Source organism: Anopheles stephensi, chromosome 3, assembly GCF_013141755.1.
Source record: "Anopheles stephensi strain Indian chromosome 3, UCI_ANSTEP_V1.0, whole genome shotgun sequence".
NCBI lineage: Eukaryota > Metazoa > Arthropoda > Insecta > Diptera > Culicidae > Anopheles > Anopheles stephensi.
In genome coordinates, this window is record NC_050203.1 from 79,998,020 (window position 1) to 80,011,633 (window position 13,614).

The 13,614-nt window shown below is 44.5% G+C and overlaps 4 protein-coding genes across 5 annotated transcripts in view; 3 read left to right on the forward strand and 1 right to left on the reverse strand.

Annotated features, from left to right (window-relative positions):
• Nucleotides 1-59: 59 nt before the first annotated feature.
• Nucleotides 60-1,113, forward strand: LOC118509160. Its single transcript, XM_036049408.1, has one exon. The coding sequence runs from the start codon at nucleotides 471-473 to the stop codon at nucleotides 966-968; it is 498 nt and encodes a 165-aa protein (XP_035905301.1). The 5' UTR covers nucleotides 60-470; the 3' UTR covers nucleotides 969-1,113.
• Nucleotides 1,114-1,502: 389 nt separating this feature from the next.
• Nucleotides 1,503-4,606, forward strand: LOC118509159 (TBC1 domain family member 20). Its single transcript, XM_036049407.1, has 7 exons — nucleotides 1,503-2,255; nucleotides 2,331-2,450; nucleotides 2,889-3,133; nucleotides 3,204-3,397; nucleotides 3,468-3,684; nucleotides 3,766-3,875; nucleotides 3,964-4,606. The coding sequence occupies exons 1-7, from the start codon at nucleotides 1,859-1,861 to the stop codon at nucleotides 4,178-4,180; spliced, it is 1,500 nt and encodes a 499-aa protein (XP_035905300.1). The 5' UTR covers nucleotides 1,503-1,858; the 3' UTR covers nucleotides 4,181-4,606.
• Nucleotides 4,607-4,886: 280 nt separating this feature from the next.
• Nucleotides 4,887-13,614, forward strand: part of LOC118509161 (phosphoglucomutase-2) — a 60,910-nt gene continuing 52,182 nt past the window's right edge. Inside the window, exon 1 of the mRNA XM_036049411.1 lies at nucleotides 4,887-5,437. The gene's annotated coding sequence lies outside the window, so the exon portion shown is untranslated. The remainder of the gene's footprint in view (nucleotides 5,438-13,614) is intronic.
• On the reverse strand, nucleotides 5,431-9,407 carry LOC118509164 (acylphosphatase-2). 2 transcript variants are annotated; one of them, XM_036049419.1, is made up of 3 exons: nucleotides 8,900-9,407; nucleotides 7,278-7,404; nucleotides 5,431-6,187 (listed from the first exon to the last, which is right to left on the reverse strand). In XM_036049419.1, the coding sequence occupies exons 1-3, from the start codon at nucleotides 8,967-8,969 to the stop codon at nucleotides 6,073-6,075; spliced, it is 312 nt and encodes a 103-aa protein (XP_035905312.1). In that variant the 5' UTR covers nucleotides 8,970-9,407; the 3' UTR covers nucleotides 5,431-6,072. The 2 variants fall into 2 exon arrangements, with proteins under 2 accessions (XP_035905312.1, XP_035905313.1); XM_036049420.1 differs by lacking the exon at nucleotides 8,900-9,407 and adding an exon at nucleotides 7,490-7,751.

A 13,614-nucleotide genomic window follows, 5' to 3' on the forward strand; every position in this document is an offset into this window, starting at 1 on the left:
TTTAGTTTTAATAACGAAACTATCATCAAATCTAGTATTATGTTGAGCTTCCTTGAAAATTTAAACTTATTTATATTTCAAGAAAATTCAATTTGAACGCAAAATTATAAAGTTTTTCAGCGGAGTGAAGAAAAACTTGAATGATCCACGAGCCCTGTTCTCCCATGCTGGGGTTTGACATTTCCTTTACAAGGCAGCATTGTTTACATTCTTCTTGGACTAATATTTATGTACTTTTGCAGGCTTGAAATTTACCGATTTGTGAAGATAAATGCTGCTCAGCAATAAAAGAACAATGAAGGCTTAATTCAAGAAGCAATTAGGTACTGTACAGCTGCTACAAATAGACCGTGAAAGACCTGCACGGATGATTCACACCATTTGTTTACATCATGCAACGGGGCGCGCTGTTCCACGATAAGAAACGAGAGTGAAAGTGCTAGCCAACGATAAGAACGTTGCCCTGAACGATGGAAAGCGACGATAAAAGTGAGATCAAAATCAAGGAAAAGCTCAATCTGCACGTCAAGAAACGGTTGCAGGAAACGGGCAAAGAGGCACCGTATGAAAAGCACGATTCGAAGGATAAGGGCAGCACTTCTTCCGCAGCAACAAACGCCTCCAGTGCTCCACGTCCCAAGAGACAGAAAACAAAAAATGGTTCTAAACACACGGCGAATGTTCCGACGGCGGGAATCGCTGCCGCTAATCCGCCGGTACGACCGAGTGATCTGCTGCTTTCGCCTGGTGCAGCAAACAGTAACGATACCACGAACAGTAGCATCAATTCCACCGACCAGGACGGTGAGTTGAATGACCGGGATACGTGTGATAGGGGTGATAGACCGGCCAAGCCCAACCAGCGGATGGACATATTTGCGATGATATTGAACCAGAAGAAGAGCTCGTTGATGTGTGATCCGGAGGTGATTCAGTTTATGAAAACGCTTACCGAAAGCAAGAAATGACGATTGAATCGCATGATATCGCATTGTGTTCAGGTTGCTTATGTGGCCATCGCTTTTATCTGGAAGGAATGCAGCAGGAAAGACCCTCTAATGTAGTGGAAAGGATGTAAATAAAGCATTATTTTACTTTATTGCTCAACGTCAAGGGATTCATTTAAGATTTTTTCACAGTCGAAGAACACAAGGAATGTAAAGGAGAGCTGAATTTCATTGTTGCTTCTCGTAACGCAAAGTTTTTCAAATTTATTTTCCTGCATCTTCCACAGGGTGCGCGGTGTAAAATTCGCCCCAACATGTCAGGGCTGTCAAATCGTTGTTTGAGACAAGTTTTTACCAAAGCGTTATTTTTGTATAAACCCATATTAAATCCTTATGAAATACTGTTCAAAATGCTGATACACTTAAAATTGGGCAATTGTGCACAACTTAAAATAAATTTTATTGTTTCTCAATGAAAAACGATCAAAGGAAAACTGAACATTTTCGCCCCATCACGGCGAAAAGCTGTCAAACGGCGCGCGGCGAAAACGCGTTGTTTGGGCCCGCAGTTTGGCCTCGGGCGAAGAAAAAAGATTTGTTTTGAAAGGTGGTGTCGCGCAGGAAAAGCAAAAACAACAAAAAATATTAACAATCTCCAACACCAAAGCCAGGAAAAAAGAAAGAGAAAAACAATTGCTCTTCACCGTTTCGGTGGTGGAAAATCGATAAGCTGCGATTTGCACGGCGTGAATCGCGTTGTGTTACCATTTTGCACGCTGGAGCGATCGGTGGTGGAGGTGGTACTCGATTACATGACTCAGTGCTTCGGATAAAGGGGCCAACCAGCCAGCCAAGTCAGTACAGTGACACCGATAGTTGAATTGCCGTATTGGAATGTGAGCAACGAAACCATGGAACGGGTGGAACAGCTTAATGGTCCAATGGAAAAGCGCACTTTGCCCTACCGTGAAGCGGAAGATAGCGATGAGCAGCACAGTGAATCTCTAGCGACGATGCCTGCCGTGGATGATGCGTCATGTAATCCTGCACCGTCCGAGAACGGTGATAACGTCGAATCGGAACTGTCGCGTATAAATGAAGGCTGCAGTGGGGTGCAACGGTGTAGCGAGGAAAACGATGAAATAAATGAATCAACGCGTCTGATTGAGGCGAACGATGAGGATGGGGACGGTTCCTCCTCCAACGGCGGCACAACATCACCCGGACTGGCCGGGAAAAACGTTGCACTCGTACAGCCAAACAATCATCGACGGTCCGACGAACCAACTGAGCTAAGCTTCGAAAAATGTAAGTGACCTCATTCTGCCTGTTGCCAACACTCGCGAATAACTTTTAGTTTCCCCCAATTCGCCATCATTTTAGTTCCGGAAAATCATGAGGAAAAACTGAAACGCATAAAAATCGAAAACGCACTGGACGATCCGAAGACGTCGCTCGAGACCTGGAAGCAGTTTGCCAAATCGGAGTACGGTCTTATAAATGGTGAGTGTGTGTGTGCACGTTTATTGGCTGTACCGAACGGCGAGAAGCTTCATTTTGCCAAGGTCGAAACGACGCCAACAAGAGGGAAACTTTTGAAGCGCGCGTGAAAGTTAAAACACTGCTTCACAAACGGTGTTCATGCGCGAACATCCAATTCAACCGAATCTATGTGTGTGTGTGTGTGGGCGCGCATGGTTTTACACGCGGAGGATGGTGTTTTTTGCGCGTAATGGAGGAGTCCCTTGCAACGTGCGGCACGATGCAACGGCCCGTAACGAACGACTTTATTCGATTTCAAATCGTTCAAAATTCAACCTAACTCTTTAGTGAGATTTTATCTCGCTAAAGAGGCCAAAGATGGTGTTCCAAGACTGCGTGGGGTAAAAACTAAATAACAATTTTTTTAACAAACCACATTTCCCGCTCGTTCCATGACAGATGACTTGCGAAGAAAGATCTGGCCACTGCTGGTCGGTGTTGATCCACAACAGGTCGATCCAGCACCCTCGCTGGAGCAACTGAACAACCACCCGGAGTACAATCAGGTGGTGCTGGACGTGAATCGCTCGCTGAAGCGCTTTCCACCGGGCATTCCGTACGAGCAGCGTGTGGCACTGCAGGATCAGCTAACCGTGCTGATTCTCCGCGTCATTATCAAGTACCCACATTTGAAGTATTACCAAGTACGTTAGAGTCGCTTAAATGTAAGGGTCCTTTGAATCGAAATTAACGATCTTTGGTTTCAATTTGCAGGGATACCACGATGTAGCTATCACGTTTCTACTGGTCGTGGGTGAAGAGGTTGCATTTCACGTGATGGAAATACTGTCCACGAACCATCTGGTCGAATGTATGCAGGAAACGATGGAACCCACGCAGCGACGGTTGATGTTTATCTATCCGCTTGTACGCCGGGAAAATGCGGCCCTGTGCAGCTACCTGGAAAGGTAAGATGGACCGATGGTGGACGCTCTTGGGAAGATTTGTAATTCGGAAAGCAAAATTTCTCTTTTGCAGATCGACGGTTGGAACACTGTTTGCCCTACCATGGTACCTGACCTGGTTCGGGCACAGTCTCAACTCGTACCGGTCGGTGGTACGGTTGTACGACTACTTTCTGGCGTCCGATTTCCTGCTACCGATCTACGTTACCTCCGCGATCGTGATCTATCGCCAGAACGAGATATTTCAGGAGGACTGTGATATGGCATCATTACATTGTTTACTCTCGCAGGTAGAGCGACGCCAGCCGTTAGCAACGATTTGTTTTCTTTCAAACCCCCACACTAATGACAAACCTTTCTCGTGACCGTAGCTACCTGAAGATCTCCCATTTGAATACCTGCTAAAGAGTGCCGAAAATTTGTACCGAAAGTACCCGCCGCGGGTAATCGAAAAGGATGTCGAAACCATGATCGCCAAAGAGTATGAGAGATTTGTTTTCCCTCTTCCTATGCATTACTCAAATCTTATCTTAATAATTTCATCCTCCCATTTTCCATCCTCACCACAGAAAACAGCAACGACTTAACGAGGAACGCGAACGCGAGTATCGTAAACTGTACGGCAAAAAACCACCCCCCGTCTCGAACTCCATCATCAGCCGGTTTCTGCCCCATCTGCAACTGTCCCGCCGGTCCGTGTTCGTTACGACCGCGTTCTCCATACTGGTCGGGTTCTGTGCGTACTACTACCGGGCGCACTACATACCGCTGGCGGCGGTCAGATGAGTGGAGCTGTTCCGAACGCGACTCTTCCCGTCGTCGTTCGTCGTGTGTGCCTCGTTCAATCCACTGGCCGTTATCGGGCGTTCGTGGCAGAATACTACTACTAGTACGGGTGGCAGCAGCGCACAGGTGGAGTAAAACTGGACACTGGATTGGATCGTTTTCCGCTTTCAATCGGCATAATTGTGATGTATTATTTTTCTTCTTCGTACCATTGCGATTCTCTCATGCGTGCTTCATCTTTTTTTCCTTCAAACGTGTGTATGCCTCCGTACGTTCCAATCCTCATCCTCAGCTCGCGTTGTATCGTTTTATTTTGTTCATTCGTTTTTTGTAAATAATGTGGAAAATTGTTAGCATTAGGAAGACCGTGATTTTCGTGAGGATCGTTGTATTGGGATAGTTTGGCGAGGCGGGGAGGAGAATATGCAATGAAACAGGGGGGAGGGGGGAAGGGTTTTTTTGTCATCGAATAGAGTAAAATATTTTCGTTTTGTTGTGCGATATTTTTTTGTATCATCATGGATTTTATGAATAATAAATTCTTTCAATTGCTTACAACAATGGTTCGCGGGTTTGATTTTTGTGTGTAAAGAAATGTCTTCGTGTACACAGTTAAATGTTAAACATAAATGCGATTTAAAGCAATATTGTTTGTGAGACAATTTGGCTTGCCGTGGACCCAACAACTGTGCATCTAGCTCAATAAAGCTATCCATGTTCGGGCAAACTGAGAGTGTGCCATGTAGTCGAGTACCAGTAATGGTTTGAGAGCGCAATAATTGCGCGAAGATAAGTCCTTACATGAGTCCAAAAATGAAATTCCTGCAAACTCGCCGTATAGCACAAAATATATGAAGCCACACGTATATTTTTGGCACTCACTGTACCGTGCTTGTGCAACGGAAAAAAAATGTAATTCGTTTTCCCACCGAACTGGCAACACTGCCACGGGGCCGGCTGTCAAACACGCTGTTTGTTTACATTACATTTAACTACCAGCTTCTCCTGTGGCTATTAGCGAGTGTGCTGTTCAGCTGGCATTTTTCTGTGTTCTAGTGCGTCGTTTTTAGTCGTGCTTCGATAAAAAAGATATAAAACAACGGCTTGTTCAACCCCGCTGACGGGAAAGTGTTAAGAATTGTGCAACAAATCGGTGTGCATCGGTGTGTGTGCGTGTACGAAAGCATCCAAACAACCCGTCGAACAAGCCGGCAGGCATCATCTTCGCATCGGGAAATAAAAGCCCCCACTTCACAGGTTAGATTGACGCTTTATTGCTCTCCTCCACCGTTCAACGTTCCTAATTCACAGTATTTACAGTTCCGTATAAATATTCTTAACCTATCGCCGAAGAGTTCGTTCCTTTGCGGGATGATAAACTGCATGCAATGTGTGCGAGTGTGTGTCTGTCTTTCTGTCTGTATAATGTCTGTGTATTCTTCTTCTGCTTTTCAGGCGTTGCGTGAATTGGCTTGTCGCGTGGCGTAAGTACATGCACATGGAACCGGGGAAGTGTATCGCGAACCGGAAACGGATTGCTTCCTTCCGCATTCAGTACCATTTTTGTTCTGCTCTGTTCCTACACTAGCTATAACCGGCATCCGCTGTCAATTTAAGTCTCGCTCTTCCCATACCGGTAACTCGAATACAGTGCAGATGCAGATCGCGGTTCTACCAACCGAAACCCCACCAAACATACATTCAAACAAAAACACATACAACAATAATATCATCTAAATAGCTTCCTATGCACATGAGAATCGCTTCGCTTTCTCTGTGCGAAAGACGCATTCCTGTCCAAGCACGTCTATCGTAGCGTAATTATCCAAAAATTAAAATAGAATACATCACTGCTTAAGGCTTAGTGTCCCACGCGGCGGCGGGTGCGTAACTTAAAATCTAATCGCAAAGTCCGTAAACGCCAACCGCGAACAGGTGCCCCAGTTGGTGAACTCTGCCTTATCGATTTTGCACCCGGGCGAACCGGTTTTGGAAAGCCAATCGACCCTGAAATCGAGAGAGAGAGAGAGAGGGATAGAGATGATTATTTGATAAAATTGTTTGTGCATAATTACTGCAAAGAAATGTAACAGCTTATAGTCTAAAGCTCACGACGTTGTCCCGAGGGCACAAATAGCGCAAATAGGTCAAGCACATCGTAAACAAGCGCCTGTGTCAAGGTTGAGATTTCGTCGAAATCCTCTATTTACAATCGGGCAGCATGATCCTGCCATCCACATGATCACATGATCGTCAACGAAAAACCCAAGACAAAAACTCGATTTTATCTCAAGAATGCATTGCGCGCTGACAGTTAATTTATTGAGCAATATTGGGGATGTTAACTGCGGGGCGACGAATCTTGTCTTCGTAGTCTTACTTCGAGCGCAGTTCGTAAGATCGGTTTTGCAACCGTTGCTTGTAGCAAACAATCGGCTGTGCGGGAATAATAAAAAAGGCGGCCTACATAACGATGGACGGGCGATAAACTTTTCGTGGCTGGCGACGGAGCAGAATTCAAGAAAAAATTCAAACCTTTCTGTCTGCGCCCGTGTAGTGTCACTGTACGCTAACGCGGTTAGCGTGTGGCGTCGTCTGTTTAGTTGAAAAGTCGCCAAAAAATCACAAGTACCACCGAGCCTCTCCGCTGCTCTCCGAGACGGCAACAAGTAATGCTTATTATGATTGTTTATTTTTAGAAAAAAAAGGAAAGCGACGCACTCCTGCCAGTGGTAGGCAGAGTGCTTTTTCAATGCGAATTATGTTCGCCTGTAAGGGAAATCACTGTTCAGAGTCTTGGTATTCGTGCTGACGATCACTTTCACTACAACCTGTCTGGTTTCGCCGTATAAAAGAAGCTAGTTTCGTCTCTAGAGGTCGCCTTGATTTCCGGCAGGCGCGCAAACGTGCGACAACATATGGTGGTAATTAATCCATGCCTTAACCTTCACCTAGATACACTGCCGCCCGTTGCACTATTCCCGGCGTGCTGCGTCCTTGGTGCATTGCATTTTGCCATTTTTCGGTGGGACGCACACACTCGCCCGGAAGCCGTATTTCATGGTTAAGCTACGTGTTAGTGGAGCGCCGTACTTACATTTTACCGACATCGCCCTTGGCGCCCTGCATCTTGCCCATGATGGTGCCCTGCTTGGAGTTTTTCACCCATCCTTTAATGCCCAGCGCCAGACAGTTGTCTCGGCAGCACTTGGTGAAGCCACAGCCTGGAAAAGATAAAAAAGGGATAAGATTATATTTCTTCATCTCAGGAATGAGAAAAATTGAACATATGGATGTATCGGGGGGGACCTTGCATTTCCGACACGTGCATCCCGAAATTGATGCAAATCCAATCTTCCGCTCATCATCGTACGACCAACGTCAGTTCCCTAGCACGCCCTTTGAACAAACGTATCGGCACGAGACGACAGCTCGTCCAAAGAAACGGGCCATAAATAACGCTCTCGACGACACAATGCGGCGTCCCAAACACAATTAAGTAATAGGATACACATGCTGAGCTGATTGGCGGATGGGAAGCAGAAGCAGCCAGGGCAGGGGAGAAGATCAACACGCGAACGGCGAGGGCTAAAATTCGATGCTAAAAATATGCACACCGGTACGACCGTTTCTGGTACATTCTGCTTATATCTTCGACTTCGAAGACGCTAATGAAGCGTGATAGATTAACGTCTCTCTGTGTGTGTGTGGGACGATTACAATCCCCACCTACCAGCACTAGCCACGGGTAGAAGTCATTTCGTTTTTCGGACACGCTTTCGGTCATCGAAATCTACGTCTCTTTTGATCGTAGACGAAAATCGCAATGATGTTGTATTGACCACAGTCGTGCAATGGGGCAGTGCGGGGAACGTTCTAGAAAATCGATAAAATTCGGTCAATCCATTGCGATAAAGTAAGTTTGCGTTACTTCAACTGTATGTCCTGTGTGGCATACATGAAGCCTCAAGGTTGGTAAGCCATTCCAGACAAGAGCTCATCCTCTGCGACGTAATATCGTTCAAGTAAAAATAACTCAATATCGAAACGATGTCAATAAGTTAAAACAAAGTTACGATGACATATTTCACGCGTTGTCAACAGAAGAGCACCCTTTGGCAGCCATCGCCAAACATGACAGACAGACAATTGACCGATTGGAGAGTAAAAGTAAACAACTGACGGAAATAGGACATGGTGGAGGTATTATTAGAGGTGAAGAAGGCTTCAGTCTGCTGTGTTCCTGTGCATGCTCTTATTGCATTCTGAGGCTGTCCAATGTGGCGTATTTTGAGCAAAGAGAATATTTAAATGATATAGCATACATGTAATAAGTCTTAGTATCTTCGAAGTAAATAAAGTAAATAAGCATATAAAATTGACTTGTCCATGTCGGATCAAGGATGAAATCACAACCGGATCCTTCGCAGGTCATCCAGCTATGAGTAAACATAAGTAAAGGAAGCCTCATCTGAGTCTGATCAAGAACTCTCGAGGCTATAGCCAGCAAGAGAACGAAGAACCTTTTACGATTTCAACGAGATATTCACCAGGCTCAGCTTAAACTTGGCTCAAGACTTTACTTGAAGTCATTAGCCATTTGTGCCTGGACACAACTTCACTTCAAATGGATCGCTGTTTACGCTCTCACTCACTAAGATTTCACAGTAATGTCCTTAAACCTCATCACACTTGCAGTTATTGAAACCCGAAACGCACCTTGCACCTGACCGAAGATTTCGAAGTCGCACTGCACCAGCACATGATCCTGCAGATCCTGAACACCCATGATGAGCCTCTGTTTTGTGTGTTGTTGAGTACTCTACTACACAATCAATTCGTTTGTTTTCTGATCACCAACTTTTGTTGTCTAAACGTGAACGTTTTTTCCTCAATTAACTTGAAGATCCTCTTCCACTTGTGACAAGGTCAAACTGTGTCAAGCAAGACGGTAAACGCTCGGTGGAACTGGGTTTGTACCCCGCTGTGTATCGGTAGTAGTCCGATGTTGGTTTCCGTTCCGTTGGGCAACTCACTGGTTACTGACGACGGTCGCGTACGAGGATAGCTCATTTAGACTACACTACAGCACCGCACCGCACATTGCCCGCGGAGTGTTGGTGGGTCTTCGTGCTTTCGCGATGCTTCTTCCTTTCGAACGCCGCCGGGCCCATGGGTTCGGCGGACGTGTGCGGACATGCTTCCACGCGTGTGTGTTTGTGTGCAGTTTTTTCCTAACCAATTCCCGATAGCAGCAATTCCGACGCGCCCAGCAGTGCGATTGCGCTGAAGGCTCCCACCGTCGGTCGTGTTCACATTTTGGCCGATCGATTTCCCCGTGGGATCCGAAAATATCCACTTGCGATCGTCTTCGGCACTGGCACACTGGGTTCGGTTGTTATCATACCCGCACCATTCGCCACCACCACCGCACTCACTACCGTAGACCGGCAACCTGTGGCGGGTTAAATGGGGCGCGCGGATGGGTTGCGTTATGGCGTTTTAGCTCTGTTTTAACAATGTCACATTATTTGTTTCTCTGTTGCGCTCGGTGGGCACTGGCTGGGCGTGTATGTTTTTGTGCCTCATGAAAACAAACAGAGACAGTGCTAAGGGAGATGCGCATCGGGAGCGATCGGGGCACTTGAAAATCCATTTTTATGTCATATCTTCCGCCGGTGGTAGTTTCTAGAGGCCGCCAGTGTAAGTGGCAACGGTCGGTTGTTTGCCGGTTAGATTGGAATGCTAAAATTTTTGAGACATTCTCACACACATGTAAGGTTTTTGGGTACGAATACAGATGCAATTAATCAAACCAAAATATGTTTAAACAATTTTATAAGGAAGAAAGGTTGAAAATAAAAATCTTATTTTTTCATCTACTCAAGTAGGAAAATATGCTTAACTTGGAAGATGATAAAAGCATTTCTTAGATACGGTTTGCTTTATTAGAAAAGGATTTTATTAGCAACTGTGCCACACCATCACGAACGCTTACGATGGCGTCAGATTGAATCGGATTCTTGCAATAAAAACCCGATGGAGGTGCCTGGTGTTTCACATTTAGTCTAATGGAGGCGCATGGTCGATCAAGACATTTGCTTTCAATTTAAGTGGCGTATAGTGTGTGTGTGTGTGTGTGTGTGTGTATCAAGGCGGGGGGAAATTTAACGACGACGATTAAAAATATTTGAAATTGAAGTCGATTGCCACATATTGTTTGACTGATTTTTGTGAGTAAATTATACTTTTTTTTGTATAACTCATATTAAGTTGATAATATATAAATTATATTTAAATCAATTTAACGAATTTGGATAATTTTTTAGAATTTCAAATTCTACTAACACCATCACAGATCTCTCAAATGTGTTATAACAGCCACCGTCCAATCGAAAAAGCGTAAACTCATCGCGGTTTAATCCAACAGTTCATGGTAGTAATGCCGATATTTCATCGTGTGTTTGTGATTTTAAATTCGCTTCGGTTGATATGGTTGTATTGAACTCTCTCGCTCACCCCCTATACCTACCATCAAGTGGTACTACAAAAATATAAGTGCCAACGTGCGTGACTGTGCAGCAAGTAGAGCAAGAGAGCAAAACAAGCACAGTGTCATTCGCGTTGCAATTATTTTGTGTGTTGGCGTATAAAATTAAAGTTCAACGAACGAAAACTAATGTGTTGGCACACCGGTGCACAACCGTATGCTGGCTCACATTAACCTTAAGATTTATATATAATTTTTTTTTTTACATTACCTTTTGATCGGTTGGTTGGTTTAAATTACAATAATACGAGATAAATAATGTGATGTAGTTTCATTTTAAATGACCGTGATAAAAAGGGCAAAAATGCTCTGAAGTAATGTAGTTTTTTCCCCCTATAATAATCTGAATCTTCTCGCCGCCCCAACGTTCGTCCTTGGTCTTGGTCGTTCAGGTGCAGGGATTCATTCACCCGTACGATCTAGAATCTTGGGCTGCGTCCAACAAACCAAATCAAACCAACCAAACCGACCTCCCTCCCAACCATATGCTGCGTGTTACAAAGTTGAGCGCTACGATTTTCTGCAAATATATGCTGTACTACGCGGCGTTTCATTAACAATACCGTCCACTTCCGGAAACAAGCGCCACCGGTGGCAAGTGCCAAATAAATATCCGGACTGCGTATTTTGCGACACTTGCATTTCGTGCGCATGATTTATCGACGAAGGGCAATACGGTTAGTTCCGGTCGTTGACTTGACATGAGTTGCCTAATTTTTGCATATCGCTGGTAAACACTTTGGTTTTGACCTTCCGTAAGTATCGTGTAAATAAATAAATCGCCTTATTAACGTCGTTAGTTATTAGCTGCTTTGCTTTTGAGAAAATGAGGAACGTAAATGCGCTCTTCAACAGTCGCCTGCTGGTGACAGATTGGTGTAACATTACACGTGATTATGGCACTTTTAACTGGACCACACATTGCTGCCCATCATCATCACTTGCCTCTGCAGAAAACCCATTAATGTTCGAACGTCACTGCCGAACGGAACGGCGCTTGAAGCACGATGGTTAGATTTACGTAAAAACGAGCGCTATTTTTATGTTGCGTTTACCAACCATATGACTGTATTGATGAGACGTGCTGTCTCAAGGGCAAACAGTGATGACGGCTTATTAGCATAAATGCTTATTGTATTAAAAACTTGTTTTTGTTTTTGAGTTTTTGTATTTTTTTTAGGGGATTGCCGCTAGTTCCTGGGAATGCATTTTATTAATCTTATTCCTAAGGCAGTTTACTCTTCGGATGGAAAATTGATTATTTAGTCGTAAATAAGCTAGAGGCATAAGAGTCTTCCTGTGGATATCATATCGAATTCTGACTGACTTCTAAGCCTTGAGTTATTTAAGTCAAGAAGATCAGAGCACTTAAAACCCTTTAAAGATTTTGAAAAATGTACTTTGCATCTCTAGTGTAAATAATCATAATGAAACCGTTGCGAATAGAGACAGCGAATTATTAAGCTGGAACTAGCCTCAAACCGCAAATTCGGTGAGTTGTTAACACAATGAGTAATTACCAAACATACAAGAACTAAGAGGTTAAGTAATTGACCCTATATATTTGCCAAGAAGCTGCAGCTGATAAAGATTGAACGCTTTGAAATTGATTGTTTTGCAAGTACAGATGATCACTGAAAAAAATTGTCTATTCCTTGTTACTCATCCTGGGCTACAATAATTTCGCGAATTTGGGCTGTTGCAAGGGTTGCAAGTCTGCTCCAATCCTTAAAAACTCATAATCTGCAATCTGTAATGAGCCTCTAGATCTATATGTCCAGCGGTGCTAGATGAACTTGATCATCTAGTGCCATTCACTGGAGCTTAACGAGTCTAATTCGCTGAAGTACAGTTTGGACATTATAGTGGCCCCTCCATCGTCCGAACACCCATCCGGTCCCGTCTGCTCCTTCTAGGCTTAGCTACATGCCAGGTTATGCCGGCCATCTAATGACCTACTAGATACCAAGTCCTCATTACAGGGGAACGATAGGGATTGGATCCGATACTCAATCCTGCCGAGCGAAGACCTGCGCCTCTACCGCGTCGATCACAGGACCACCACCCTCTTCTGGGACCTTCTTCAGTTTTGTGCGGAGTCCGTATCTCAGAGGACAATGCCAGTACTTCTTCTTCCTTGGCACCACAACCACGAAAGGTCTCGCCCTGCTATTTCTAACTCTCCGTGACTTGGTTTTACCCGCAGCTATTGCTTTCGTAATCAATGAATCGACGAATATTCCTCCATTTTTTTTCTCTGCCATTTTCTACAAGATTTGTTGACTGGTTAAGATATGATCCATGATCGACCTTGATGCATATAAGAACCATCGGAGCAAATATAAAACATTTTAAACTATCTTCTCTAGAAACGTCCTTCATTCTGCCGCATTCGAGCCATTCGTTTGAGGGTTTTAATAGGTTCGTTCCTATCGCCTATCTCCACTCACTCGCTAACTCCGAATTAAGTCCCCCCCCAATACGCACCGACCAAAGGTTTTCTAATTAAATCAAGCAAAATTATGAAACGGACATAAACAAATAACCCCTTTCCGATGCTGATGGTAATCAAAATTAGCTCATTTATGTCGAATGCTTATTTTGCCCCCCCCCCCCCCCCCCCACCCCCTAGCCGTTTAGTCCCGAAATTTCATCATTAAAATGTACAATCGTCCGGGTATACCAGCTCAGTGCTGCTTAGCATTGCGGGAAGTTAAATAAATTACAGGAAAACGTGTCACACACTGACTAGTAGTGGAACAGAAACGCTAGGGAAGCGACCACTCCTTCACCACCGGTCCGGCATAGAATCGTGGTCCGGATGTGGCTAATACTTTTCCCTACTTTTTCCACACGGTGTGTTGACCAGGGTTGCGACACACGC